Raw genomic sequence first — 15,338 nt, 5'->3', positions numbered from 1 at the left:
CCAGCTTGACCGCAGTGGCAATGGTTCTGTAGTTCTAGACATAACTGTGGCCTCTGCTTCTGGGCCTACATTTGGAAGATGTGCAATAGAAAAATGGAGGCATGGGATGCTTCCAGTAGACAGAAGTGGGAGGCATATGTTGAGATTCTTTAGTATTTTCCCTAGGTGGTATATTTGGCTGCCACTATAAAACCTCCCCACTTCAACCTTATCAGGGGCCCACTTGGGGGAAATGTCACAAAGTGTTGATGAGTTTTGTCTCAGAAGCCATGCTGAGTCAGTTTCCACTCAATGGCTGTGTGAGTGGGGATTCAGTGACTTAACATGTATGAAATGTTCAGAATAGAACTTGAAACTTAGTAACACTCAGCAAATTTCAACTCTCTCTCTCTGAGTACCTGTATATATGAATAGTAGGAGTCATTCTACATTTTATTGGCCATGGATAGGAATGAATTTAGAGGATGAAGAACCCAGGAAACCTGAGACAGGGATCTCTGCTTTCCTATGCATTGTTTATGTTCTTCCAGATATGGAGGAAATAATTACTTCTCTTATATGAATGATCGAGTCAAATATCTACTTATCCAATTGACCTACACCAAGGAAAAGTGAATGTGTTGCAAGTGGCCAGAGAGAGAGATTTACCAGCAGAAATAGTTGTGTGGGACAACTCCACTGTAACTGCCTGAAATGAAGGGGTAATTATCTGGAAGTGGGAACCTGGGATATATCTCCCTGAGTTGATGCCAAATAAATTATACCCAATGTGGGCTGCAAGGTTTAATTTATTCAAGAGGAGAAACAGGAATTTTATAGGAGCAATGGGTTCAGATAGAAGATAGTAAGGGGAATTCAGGTGTGGTGATCAAAAAGGACACAACTGGTAAAGGAATGGCATGGTTAATATCAAGGAGATAGTATAGTCAAGACAATCCTAAGCAAAAATAACAAAGTTGGAGGCATTACACTCCCTGACTTCAACCTATAATACAAGACTACAGTAAGCAAAACAACGTGGTACTTGTACAAAAACAGACACATAGACCCATAGAACAGAATAGAGATCTCAGAAATAAGACTGCATATCTACAACCATCGAATCTTTGACAAACCTGACAAAAACAAACAATGGGGAAAGGATTCCCTATTTAATAAATGGTGCTGGGAAAACTGGCTAGCCATGTACAGAAAATTGAAAATGGGACTGTTTCCTTACACTTTATACAAAAATTAACTCGAGATGGATTAAAGGTATAAATGTAAAGCCCCAAACTATGAAAACCCTAGAAGAAAATCTAGGCAATGCCATTTAAGACATAGGTACTGGCAAAGATTTCATGATGAAAACATCAAAAACAATTGCAACAAAAGCAAAAGTTGGCAAATAGGATCTAATTAAACTAAGGAGATTCTGCAAAAGAAGCTATCATCAAAATGAACAGACAACCTACAGAATGGGAGAAAATTTTTGCAATCTATCCGTCTGACAAAGGTAACTTAAACAAATTCACAAGAAAAAACATACAACCCTATCTAAAAGTGGGCTAATGTCATGAACAGACACTTCTCAAGAAGACATTTGTGTGGTCAACAAACATATGAAAAAAAACTCAGCGTCACTAATTATTAGAGAAATGCAAATCAAAAATCACAATGAGATACCATCTCACACTAGTCAGAATGGCAATTATTAAAAAGTCAAGAAACAACAGATGCTGGTGAAGCTGTGGAGAAATAGGAACATTTTTATACTGCTTGTGGGAATGTAAATTAGTTCAACCGTTGTGGAAGACAGTGTGGCAAGTCCTCAAAGACCTAGAAATGGAAATATCATTTGACCCAGCAATCTCACTACTGGGTATATACCCAAAGGAATATAAATAATTCTATTATAAAGATACATGCATGTGTATGTTCATTGCAGCACTATTCACAATAGCAAAGACATGGAATCAACCCAAATTCCCATCATTGATAGACTGGATAAAGAAAAGACCATTCCATATATACCATGGAATACTATGCAGCCACAAAAGGAAGGAGTTAGTGTTCTTTGCAGGGCCATGGATGGAGCTGGAAGCCATTATCTTCAGCAAACTAACACAGGAACAGATAACCAAATATCCCATGTTCTCACTTGTAAATGAGAGCTAAACAGTGAGAACATATGGACACAGAGAGGGAACAACACACACTGGGGCCTGTCAGGGGGCAGGGAGGAGTGAGAGCATCGGGATAAATAGCTAACGGATGTGGGGCTTAATACCTAGGTGATGGGTTGATAGGTGCAGCAAAGCACCATGACACATGTTTACCTATGTAACAAACCTGCACGTCCTGCACATGTATCCCAGAACTTAAAATAAAATAAAATTAAAAGAAAAAAACACAACATTTAGCAAAATATTAAAGAAAAATCAAGGAGGCTCTGACTGAGTAGGCAGTTTAGGGGACTGAGACTGAGAAAAGAAGAGTATTGGTGTGACACCATTGGACTCAAATTTCCCCAGTCCTTACATAGCTGAGATAGAGAGAAATGGCAGCCAAGGGGAGGGAATGTCCTTCAGCATTTGCTTAGCAAATTACTCAGTAGCCATAATGGGAATTCAACAGGGAGATCCTAGAGAGGGCATTTGATGAGGTGTCATCTTGTTCTTGTCATTTACCTTAACTATACACAGTGTATCTTTTCAGATTCTGCCATATGCCAATAACAAGAGTTATATACTTGTACTACTTTTGGGCTATTTTTTGTTGAATGTGGACTGCAGCATTTGGGCAGACCGTGGGTTCTGGAGTCAGGAAGGCTTTGGTGTGAATCAGAGTTCTGCCCCTTCCTTGGTGACCCTGAGCAAGTTAGTTTTCCTTGCTGACACATCGTTTCCTTATTTTGTAACATAGGGGATAGTTCAATGTGTATTTTACTACTGCAATGAGTATTTAATTAAATCACTTTTGTGCCTGGTACATGCTAAGTGCTCAATAAATGTTAGTTATTGTGATTATTGTGGAGGTTCTTTTTTTTTTTTTCCTGAAGAAATTCCTTTTCCTTTTTGGCTATCTATGGCATGGTCAGTAGACAAGTGACCATGAGGAAGGGTGAGAGGAATCTAGAGGGAAGAGTCTCCACGTTCAAGTAAGAGCACCAAATGTCTCCCTTGCCCGAGGCAGAGGTGGAGGTGAAGGCTTGGATCATTTAATTCTCCAGCAGTTTGGATACATAAGTTTCTACACATGACCTAAGAAAACACTTTCTTCCTTTCCAACACCTTCCACAGGGCATCCTTGATCTCTTTGTTCCTCAAACTATAAATGAGAGGGTTCAGCATGGGGATCACCAGTGAATAGAACACAGACACCACCTTGTCCCTGCCTAGCGAGTAGGTGGAGCTGGGTCGCAGGTACATGAAAAGGGCTGTCCCAAACAGCAAAGTCACCACCATCAGATGCGAGGCACACGTGTTGAAGGCTTTCCATCGGCCCTCTGCTGAAGAGATCTTCAGGACAGCAGACACTATGTAACCATAGGAGATAAGGAGTTGGAGGAACGATGTTCCTCCTACAGTGACCACCACGAGGAAATTCACCACTTGACTGAGGAAGGTGTCAGAGCAAGACAGAGCCAGGACTGGTGGGAGGTCACAGAAGAAGTGGTTAATGATGTTGGGTCCACAAAAGTGAAGCCTAAATACGGAGCTGGCCTGGATCAGGGAGCTCAGGAAGCCACCAACATATGCCCCAGCCACCATGCGTGTACAGAGGCCCTGGGTCATGATAGTGGGGTAGAGAAGGGGGCGGGAGATGGCTGCATATCGGTCATACGCCATAGCAGTCAGGAGAAGGCACTCAGACAGTCCCATGCCGACAAAGAAAAAAAACTGAGCAGCACAGCCCACAAATGATATGGTCTTCTGCTCCCAGAAGAAGTCAGTGAGCATCTTGGGAGCCACAGCAGAAGAGTAGCAGATGTCAATGAAAGATAAGTTGCTTAGGAAGAAGTACATGGGTGTGTGCAGATGGGTGTCACCCCTGATCAGAAAAATGAGGGCCAGGTTCCAGGCCAGGGTCATAAGATAGATGCCCAGGAAGGTCACAAAGAGGAGCGCCTGGAGTTCTGGATGGTCTGTGAATCCCAGGAGGATGAACATGGTCACTGATGAGCTGTTCCAGGGTTTGATTATGGACATGCTTCCCGTGGACCACAAGGACAAGATGCAGACCTGAGATGGTAACGACAGTCCGCATTACAGGTGGTATTAGCAAATAATTACAAAACACATGAGAGGGAAGGCAGAGGATTACAGGTTACAGCGTTATGCAAAGACTGTTTCCCTTTCTCGGTCTCAGTCTCAGTCTCTTTCTCTCTCGAAGGCAATTGCAGTCATCATCTTAAACATTTAGGCAGTATAGTGTAGCTGATATGGGTTTAAACTTTGGATCCCAGATCCCTAGGATCAACTTCTGCCTTGACCATTTATTTACTAGTTGTGTTACTTCAGGTGAGATAGCTAACATCTCTGGCTTCAACTTATCCTTAAAACTGGATGATAGCAATTACTTTATAGATTTGTTTTAAGTGCCTGACATATAACAAGTGACCAGTGGGTAGTTATTAGGACAGTCCTGTGTGCCTCAGGTCAGTCAGGTCATGCCTTGGAATAACTATTCATCTCCTTTACCTAAGTTTCCAATTAGGAGGGAAAGATCAATGGAACTAGGTTCAGCTATGTAGTTGTGAGATGATTAATCAGATAGAATGTTTTTAATGCAAAGGATTAGGCCACATGTATATAAAAATGTTCTTAATTGTCAAATATTGGGTCCAAATATACTAATGTAGGTTGAATTTCAAATTTATCTCAGTCTGAGCTTTCTATTTTATTTATTTATTTTTTAATTAATTTTTTTTTTTTTTTGAGATGGAGTTTCACTCTTGTTGCTCAGGCTGGAGTGCAACGGCACGATCTCGGCTCACTGCAACCTCCGCCTCCCGGGTTCAATCGATTCTCCTGCTTCAGCCTCCTGAGTAGCTGGGATTACAGGCATGCATCACCACGCCCAGCTAATTTTGCATTTTAAGTAGAGATGGGGTTTCTCCATGTTGGTCAGGCTGGTCTCGAACTCCCGACCTCAGGTGATCCACCTGCCTCAGCCTCCCAAAGTGCTGGGATTACAGGTGTGAGCCACTGCTCCTGGCCTGAGTTGTTTAATTGTTGAGTGTGGGCTCTGGATCTAGACTGCCTGGATTCAATTCTCAGCCTCACTTAGTAGGTGTGCGATGTTGACTAGGTCTCTGTAAAATTAAAGATAATAATAGCATTTACATTGTTATAGGATCTATCTAATTATCTATCATCTATCTATCTGTCTGTCTATCATCTATCTATCATCTATCATCATCGTCATGTATCTTCTAATCTTCTTAAAATATGCCTGGCCCATAGTAACTGTTCTATAAGTATTTGTTGTTGTTGCTGTTGTTATTTTAAACCTAAGTTACAAAGTATCCTCAATCAAATTATTTGAATTTTCAGTGCATGAAGCATCTTTCAAGATCAGGGACTTGATTTTATTAAATCCACACCAGTAAGGACTCCCATTGCTCCCTCACACATCCACACTGAGTGTCAATGCACATTAATCAGAAGCTAACTGCAGTCATCGAGTCTCTGAATCTGGGTCCCTAATCCTACAGAAAGCATCGGGAAAAATGTGGTCAGATGGCCATGTGGCTCATGGTGAATGACCCTTAAAGGTTTGGAATATATCTTGATCCTTCTTCAATTCTTAACCCAAATAATTTGGAAATCAATGAAATTATTTTAACTGCCTTTTAAATTAAAGAACTGTGAGATATTTGGTTAACGATCAATATACAAATGTGAACTATTGAAACAAAAAATGATGTTCCTGATTAATAAAAAAAAAGGAAACTGAACATTATGATCTATCTCTTGAAATAATAACTCTTAACATTTTGGTGTATAGTTTTTATGTACAAGTATATGTTTATGTGCATAGGTGTTTGTATCACAGTACGCAAACCTTTGTAACTTGTATACATTATAGAAATCATTGCAAGTCAATAACTTCACAATTTGGGAAGTAATACTCTATTTGTGCTGAATTTTTCTTGCTCAGTTTAGGAGAGCCACTTTATTTTGACATCCTCAGTTTTCACAAATCAGTCTACATCTACTCATTGCCAGTTAAGGTCTCATTAACATTCTTAATGTTTTTTTCCTGGAACTTGCTCAGACAGATGCCCTTGAAATTGGGCCTCATTTGCTCCCCTCTCAATAGTTCCTTCTACATATTTTTCAGTGCTAAACCCCTCAAATTTGGATAATGGGAGAATGTGAAGCTCCTTTTAGCTATCACCATGCTGCCATTTGTGCAGAGTTTTAGATCTTCATCACAGTAGTCACAATATTGTTGGTATGACTTTAAGCTTCATCCTATATTCTAAGGTTTTGCTCCTGTTTGTAAAAGGTTTGTGAACTTTCTAGAGTCAAGAGAAGATTCTTTATCCTTTGAGGAAATAAAAGAGGAACGTGCAACAAACTTTGGCATAATTGAGAGCAGACGTAGAGCCACATGGAGACATTGGCAGCTAAAACAAAAAGAGCTCTGCAAGAAGGTAGTGGTTTGATCCTGGGTAGGCTTTAGAAAAAGCCTGGTTCTAATTCTGACTCTGCCACTTGCCAGCTGTGGGATGTTGGGCAACTCATTTAGCCTTTCTGAGTTTCAATTTCCTCATTTGTAAAATGGGAATAACAGCCACTACTGGCCAGGTGTGGTGGCTTATGCTCATCATCCTAGCACTTTGGGAAGCACAGGCGGGAGGATTGCTTGAGGCCAGGAGCTCCAGACCAGCCTGAGCAACATGGTGAGCCCTCATCTCTACAAATAAAAATAAACATGAAAAAAATTAGTCGGGAACGATGGCATACACCTGTGGTCCCAGCTACTTGGGAGGCTGAGGTGGGAGGATTGCTTGAACCCACAAGGTTGAGGCTGCAGTTAGCTGTGATTGTGCCACTGCACTCCAGACTAGGTGACAAAGGGAGACCTTGTCTCAAAACAACAACAAAACCAACAGTAACAACAGAGCTTGAAAATTGCTTAAGATAATATATAAAGGGCTCATGATGGGTCTTGAGATAGAATGTTTGCTTAATAAACTTGGACTGTGACTGTTATCAGCAGCACCTATTCCTTAAAGTATTATTGATAGAACCGACCATTAATTTTGAAACACTTCCTCCTTGTATAATAGGTTGAAGTATGCTTATGTTAGAGAAATAAGAAGTTCACTAATGGACCATGCAAGTTTGTAAGAAGTGTTTACGAGTGAGGTTGAGGAACTTAATGACTGGAGGTCTGATGGGTTAATTGAAAGTCTGTTTTGAATGTTGTCATCAGGAGGGAGAAATTTTGTATTTAAGGATGAGATTTCCCAGCCCCAGAAACAGAAAGTGGAGCTGGACAAATTGAAACAAAAGGAAAAGTGTATGTAGAGTTTTATTCCCACGTATGGATGCCCTGGAGCTTATTTTAGAACATTAGAGAGAAGGTATCTTAAGGGTCGTATGGAGTGCTTTATGGCACGGAACCCCGCTCACGAAGAGGTGCTTCTTCCCTTGAGAGGGAAAGGAGGTTTTATTCACTCTTGCAGCAAACTTGGGGAGCCTGGACTCCCTACAATTCTATGATACAGGTGTAATCAACACCGGGTCTATTTTACAGAGCTGAAGAGGAAGAGTCTGAGAGGCTCAGTGACCTCATTAGACTCGTAGATGCAATTCCAGGATCTTCATGAACTACACTGTCCTTGATAGACACGGGAAGATAATAATACAGTAAAACCAAGCACCTAGCACAGTCCTTTGCACATAGAAAATACTGGGTAATTGATGGGGACTTGTAGAGTTGATTTATGATTCTGTTCATTTTCCATCAAATATATCTGGAGGAAGTGCTAAACTTTATAACCAAGTTTGCCTCATTTGAACTTCACAGACACAGTTGGTGATGGAGGAAAAAATTGAATGATGAGAAGGACCTCAGTCAGCCAAATTGTGGAGTTGGAGGTGTTCTGTGATTTCCCCATCAATCCTGATCTGAGCTGCATGTCCTTCACTTCATGATGCCATTTCCTCTCGCTCCTGCCGGTGCCTGGTGCCCTCAAGGTACTGCTCTTCCAGGTCTTTCTTTCATCTGAATGTACAAATGATTGATGAAATGAGGAGTTCCTCTCAATGTAAGGTGATAATGCTAAAGGGGTCAAGACTTTAATTCAAGAATTAAGATTCAGATGGTATGATTCACAGCATTAGGGAGAAAAGAGAAGGAGGGTTTTGGAGTTTAGAGGCATCTGCAGTGTTTAGAAAACCTGCTATGTAAAGTGTGTCTGGATTACAGGTCTTCTAAATTACTTTGTGGATTACTTACTAATAATTGAGGCTCTGTTTAAGGGCATAGAGGTTCCTTCAGAAATGTCATTCCCTTTTAATCATCTTGGTAGTTGCAAGGGCTCAAATGTACTTCAGGAAGCCCATCACAGGAGCAGTAGAGAATAACCAAGATTGGGCTGTGATTTCAGAATCAGGCTCTTAAATGCCTTACTCAGATTATCATGGTGAGCAAATTTCCCTCCTTAGAGTAACCTTGGTTTTTGAAAAGACTGGTTTCATATTTGTTTTACCATAGCATCTAATAGTATGCTGGGTTTACTGTTCACAAAATTTGTAATGAACAATTAATGCATTTATAAAGCTAATAATTCATCATGGTTTTCTGAAGACTTAAAAAATACTACTGAATACTTAATAGTCAACTGCTTACCAGTTAAAGAGACCATGTGTTTCTTTTAGCTCTCTTTTAGTAATATGGCCCTTTTAAGACAATATAGAATAGTGTATTAGGCCCTTTTTCAGGACTACCTGAGGCTGGATAATTTATAAAGAAAAGAGGTTTGGCGCCAGAGCGAGACTCCGTCTCAAAAAAAAAAAAAAAGAAGAAAATAGGTTTAATTGGCTCACAGTTCAGCAGATCGTACAAGTGTGGTGCTGGCATCTGCTTCTGATGAGGGCTGCAGGAAGCTTATAATCATGGTGGAAGTTGAAGGGGGAGCAGACGTCTCATATGGTGAGAGCAGAAGCAAGAGAGAGAGAGCAACAGAAAAGGGCCAGGCTCTTTTAAGCAACCCGCTGTTGCCTGAATTCACTCATCACCAAGGGGATAGCACTACCCTATTCATGAGGGATCCGCCCCATCACCTCCTACCAGGCCTCACCTCCAACAATGGGGATTACATTTCAACATGAGATTTGGAAGGAACAAACACTCAAACTATATCAAACAGAGTCCAGCTTATCGTATACAACAATTAATAAAACACTGCACTGGGAAATCTATTCAACTGATAAATCAAGAGCATAGAATTATCTGAGACAGATAACAAAATTGAACGTAAATCCTAAATTTCTGCATATTATCTGGAATTTCAATTTTGAATTGGAGAAAGCTCAAATATGAAAAGAATAATGTACATTTGAAAAACTGTGGCAAAAAAATCTGTAAATTCAAATTTTCCGTATTCTACTTAAGTACTTAAATGACAGCAGAGAATGCTTGAAAACAAAAAAGTATACAGCAGACACCTTGAAAAGTATAGTACTGAAAAGAAATGAGCTATCAAGCCATGAAAAGACATGGAGGAACCTTACTTGCATATTACTAAGTGAAATAAAGCAACCTGAAAAGGCTACATAGTGTATAATTCCACCTATGAGACATTTTGGAAAAAGCAAAACTATGGAGACAGTAAAAAGATCAGCAGTTGCTAGGGGTCAGAGAGGGAAGGGTGAACAGGCAGAGCACAGAGGGTCTTTAGGACAGTGAAGCTACTATGGATGATCCTATAACAGTGGATACATGTCATTATACATTTGTGCAAACCCACAGAACGCACAACACCAAGAATGAACCTAAATGTCAACTATGGATAATGTGCCAATGTAGGGTCATTGATTGTAACATTGTACCACTGTGGTGGGGGAGGTTGATCATGGAGGACGCTATGCATGTGTAGCAGTAAAAGGATAAATAGGAAATCTCTGGTCAATATTGCCGTGACTCTATAATTGCTCTAAAAAATAAGGTCTATTTTTTAAAAAGTACAAAAAAAGTATTAAAAAAAGTACAAAAAGATTTGGCTGAATTTGAGGAAAGACAAATCGCATTGAGAGGTGCAGGGAGAAAAACTAAAAGTCAAAGAACTTCTTGGTTACCTAAATGGGCTTGTGGATATAGGGGATTCTATCATGTGAGATTAATATGGGGGTGAAGACAAAGAGTAAACTGCACTTACCCTGTTGGAAGGAGTTTAATCGGGTTTCAGTGGCTGCTTCCAATTCCCAAAGTGCTAATGAGTTTGGAGAGAGCTTGAGGCTGGTTTTTTCATCAAGGATCAAAATATCCTCTTGGTGCATAGAAGGTGTGTTTTGGGGCAGAGTAAAGGAGGAAAAAGATATGTACAGAAAGGATGGAGGTTGCAATCTTTAAGAAGCTCTTCTCGTATCAGCTAATATGTGCATTTAGGGTCATTTAGGGAAAACATTCAAAGTTGGGGTTGGGGGTAAATTGGGGAGAGGTTTTTTTTCTTCTCTCCTTGGAGATGTTTCATTACATTTGCCCCTGAGGGTCTTTTTGAAAGGGAGGAATGTATCACCTGAACTTCATGGCTTTATGGTTAATTGCTCTCTGGGGTTGTCTAGAACACAAACTCTAAAAGCTCCAAAACTGATGCTTATTAAACTCCATCCCAGTGGCCAGGGCCTCCAATCCCCCAAGGCCAATCAAGACATTTTCTGGTAGTACATGACGAAAATCCTCAAGATAGCAATGGAGCATAAGGATAGGTTAAACACCACTCCACAAAAGAAAGCAACATTGCCTATCTATACATATATATTTATTGACCCTTTTCCATTTCTTAGTATAACCTATTTGGCCAGAAGTATGTTAAAAGGGTGGGAACTTAACCTTCCTGAGCTCCTACTATGTACTAAGCACTATACTATGTGCCTTATGAGTGTTAGCTCAGTAAGTTCTCCCAAATTCCCCTTGCAGAGGAGGAAACCGAAATTGAGAGAAGCTAAATAAATTGCTTGAAATTTTATGCTAGTAAGGGATTGATCCAATATTTGAATCTGTGTAATACCAAACATTGCATATAAACATATGGCACATGCATTTATTTTGAAACTCACATAAATGTGTTGATATGGTCAATCATACCCCTCAATTCATAAATCCATTTTCTTTCCACAGAAACCTACTATCTTCTTCCAGGAAAGAGACATTAGGAATAGGGCATTTTGTTTTTCTGAAAACATTTAAAAAAACTTACTCTGCTATGGAATATAAAGGTGTAATATAAAGATGTAGGACTTTTATTCTATGGAGAGCTACATACGAATAAAAAGTAATATTGGTCCACACATTTAACAAAAGGCAAGCCATTAGTACATGTGCTTGCAGGTGGAGGGGAAAAAGTAAAATATTTGATTCTCTTGTTTCTTAAGCTGAGAACATGGAACTTTGGCCTTTTCAAAGTAGCTACGATAAACAGTGGATGATTGATCTCAATTCCATGGCTAATTAAAGGAGAGAAAGTTATCCAACCAGGCAGAGAAAAAAATGAACGGAGATACAGCCAGGATAGACTGAGTAGAATTCAAAGAAAAATATAGATAAGGGAGAAATTATTCATTTGTGCATTGCTTAAGTATGTATTATTTATTTATTGAGAGTTAGGTCTCTTCATTTATTTATTTAAATTGACAAATGACGAATTATATATATTTATGATATATAACATAATGTTTTGATATATGTATACATAGAAGAATTATTAAGTCAAGCAAATGAACATATCCATCAGCTCACCTACTTATCATTTTTCTGATGAGAACATTTTGAAATCTACTTTTTCAGTGATTTTCAAGTATACTACACACATTATCATTAATTATAGTCACCATGCTGTACAACAAATCTCCAAGATTTATTTCTCCTGTCTAACTGAAACTTTGTACCTTTTAAGTGACAGCTGCCTGCTCCTTCAACCCCTGCCCCTGGTAGCCACCATTCTACTCTCTGCTTCTATGAGTTCAATTTTTTTTAGATTTCACATAATTGAGGGCATACAGTATTTGTCTTTCTGTGCCAGGTTTATTTCACTTACCATAATGCCCTCCAGGTTTATTCATGTTGTTGCAAATGACAAGATGTTCTTCTCTTTGAAGGCAGAATAGTGTATATATACTATATTTTCTTTACCCGTTCATCCATTGATGGACACTTAGCTTGATTCCATATCATGGCTATGGTGAATAGTACTGCAATAAACGTGAGAGTGCAGTTATCTCTTTGACATATTGATTTCATTATCTTTGAATATATACCCAGTAGTGGGATTGCTGGGTTATATAGCAGTTCTATGTTTAGTTTTTTGAGGAATATCTATATTGTTTTCTAGAATGGCTATACTTACTATATGCTACTTGTTTTTTATTTTTATTTTTTGCCATTCTAATAGATATTAGCGGGGTTTAGTTTTGATTTGAATTTCTTTTTTGTTAATGAATAGTGGCATTGAGTATCGTATGTCCATCCATATATCTATTTTGCTGAATTATATGTTCACATATATTTTGCCCATTTAAAAAGTTTCTAAAATGTAATACTTAGTTTTGAAAGTTCTTTATATATGCTACATATAATTCCTTTATCAAATATATAATTTGAACTTTTTTTTTCCAATCTGTAACTTGTCTTTTCATGCCATTAATAATATTTTTTGAGAGCAGAATCCTCAATTTTTGCATGTCTGATTTACCATTTTTCCTTTTTTTAATTGTGCTTTTGGTGTAACATCTAGGAAATCTTTGCATAACGCTGTCATAATGACCTTTTTCTATTTTTTCTTCTAGAAATTTTATAATTTATATTTTACATTTAGTTGTATGATTTAATTACTTGTGTATGGTGAGAAGTATGAACTGTTTCATATTTTGGCGCAATGATATCCAATTGTCCCAGCACTATTCATGGAAAAGTATATTCTTTCTCATTTGAGCTGTTTTTTGCATACTGATGAAAGTCATTTGATTGTAAGTATGTGGGTCTATTTCTGTTCTTCAGAACAGAACTGTCTATTCTGTTGCATTGATTTATGTATTCTTTTCTTTCTCTAATGTCATACTTTCTTAATTATTGTAGATATATGCGTATCTTTTCAAAGCAAGTAATGTGTGTCCCTCACCTTTGTTCTTCTATATCAAAATTATTTTGATTCTTCTAGTTCCTTTATCTTTCCATAAATATTGTATTACTTTTATTTTTTCAAAGTGATCATCGTCAACATAAAAATTTTAGAATCAATTTGAAAATATCTACAGAAAATCCTGTTGATACTTGATTTAAAATGTGTTGAATATAGAGATCTATTTTGGGGGAATTGATATTTATTATGATACGACATTGAGTCTTCTAATCCATACACATGGTATATATCTCCGTATGTTTAGATATTTGATTTCTTTCATCAGTGTTTTATAGTTTGCTGCACACAGATCTTTTATTTATTTCATTAGGTTTATACCTAAGTATTTCATGTTTTTAAAAATGTTATTGTATTGTAAATGATACATTTGAAAATTTCAATTACCATTTACTAATAGTGTTCAATTACTAATTGTTCATTACTAGCTCAATTACCATTGTTCACTACAGTTAATTTTTATAATTTGACTGTTTATTGGGGCACTGTTTAACTTATTAGTTCTTGAACCTATGCTATAGATTCTTTGGGATTTTCTACAATCATATTATTTGAGGATGATATGGTTAGGCTTTGTGTCCCCACCCAAATCTCATCTTGAATTGTAATCCCCAAGTGTTGAGGGAAAGACCTGATGGGAGGTAATTGAATCATTGCGGTAGTTTCCGCCATTCTGGTCTCATGATAGCGAGTGAGCTCTCATGAGATTTGATGGTTTTATAAGGGACTCTTCCTGCTTCGCTGTTTCACTCTCTCTCCTGCTGCCATGTGAAGAAGGTCCTTGCTTCCGCTTCACCTTTCCCCATGATTGTAAGTTTCCTGAGGCCTTCCCAGCCATGTAGAACTGAGTCAATTAAACCTTTTTCCTTTATAAATTATCCAGTCTTCGGAAGTTCTTTACAGCTATGTGAAAACAGACTACTACAGTGTATAAAGGAAGTTTTATATTTTTCGTTGCAATCTATGTAACTTTTACTTATTTTTCCTGCTTTATTGATAGGAACTCCAGTACAATGTATAAAATGAATGGTGAAAGCAGACGTCATTGCCTTTTTCCTGATCTTAGGAGAAAAATATTTAGTCTTTAACTACTAAGTGTAATAATAGCTGTAGGGTATTTTTGTTGTTGATCTATGAACTATATCAGTTGTCAGATGTTCTTTCTAGTCCTAGTTTGCCAAGAGTCTTTATCATAAATGGATATTGGATTTTGTAAAAGACATATATCAAATTCATTGATTTTATACATTTTCTTCTTGATTTTTACTTTATTGATAAAGAGAGATTCATTGACTGATTTTTAAAATGTCGAACCAGACTTACATATTTTTGGGGATACATCCAACTTGGAAATATGTATATAATATATATCCCTAACCAGGTATTTGGATTTGAGAGAAGGTAATTCCCAAAGAACCTAATTCTAAGAGAGATAACAGAACAAGAGCCACACAGTCGATCTTCAGGAGTGGAATCCTAAAGCAGAAGTAGATGCAATTTTCAATTCTAAAAGCCAAGGTAGCCATGGGTGGCAGTTCAATAAAGACATAGCCAGGAGTTACTCTGGTACTACGGAGGAGTCACCGGCTGCATTTGTTTATTGTTTTCTTGCCTTCAGCCCTCACAACTGTAGGTGAAAATATGTTGTGTGTATGTGTGTGTGTTGGGGTAACAGAATGGACATAAGAGATGGTAGGCTCATTGTAATCATCAGATTCTCTCTCCCTCTATATCCTTACATGCGGGAATAATCCTCAAAGTCTTGTCTGTGGGCTGTTTTTCATCTTCTACACACTTTACCTAGGCTATTTCCTCTTATCTCAGAGTTTAAATTAATAATGCTATGTATAACCACTCTTCTTGCCCACATCAGCTGAAAGACTGAAACATGATCACAATAATAGTTATCAAAACAAAGTTTCCAGGGTGTCTTACCACCCCAGATTCCTTTGAATTCCTTCTATACCCACACAGTCCTCAAAAT

General features: G+C 38.2%; 1 protein-coding gene across 1 annotated transcript; it reads right to left on the bottom strand.

The window, feature by feature from the left end:
* Positions 1–3,034: 3,034 nt before the first annotated feature.
* LOC101021556 (olfactory receptor 5A1) lies at positions 3,035–4,831 on the bottom strand. Its single transcript, XM_003909787.4, has one exon. The coding sequence runs from the start codon at positions 4,188–4,190 to the stop codon at positions 3,243–3,245; it is 948 nt and encodes a 315-aa protein (XP_003909836.1). The 5' UTR covers positions 4,191–4,831; the 3' UTR covers positions 3,035–3,242.
* Positions 4,832–15,338: the final 10,507 nt, after the last annotated feature.

This window comes from Papio anubis, chromosome 12 (genome assembly GCF_008728515.1).
Source record: "Papio anubis isolate 15944 chromosome 12, Panubis1.0, whole genome shotgun sequence".
Taxonomy (NCBI): domain Eukaryota; kingdom Metazoa; phylum Chordata; class Mammalia; order Primates; family Cercopithecidae; genus Papio; species Papio anubis.
The sequence above is the reverse complement of the archived record's forward strand: the minus strand, read 5'-3'. Positions and strand labels throughout refer to the sequence as shown.

What these genes read in the sequence shown, in the direction of transcription:
- LOC101021556 (XM_003909787.4), bottom strand. Translation starts at nt 4,190, where the DNA reads ATGTCCATAATCAAACCCTGGAACAGCTCATCAGTGACCATGTTCATC.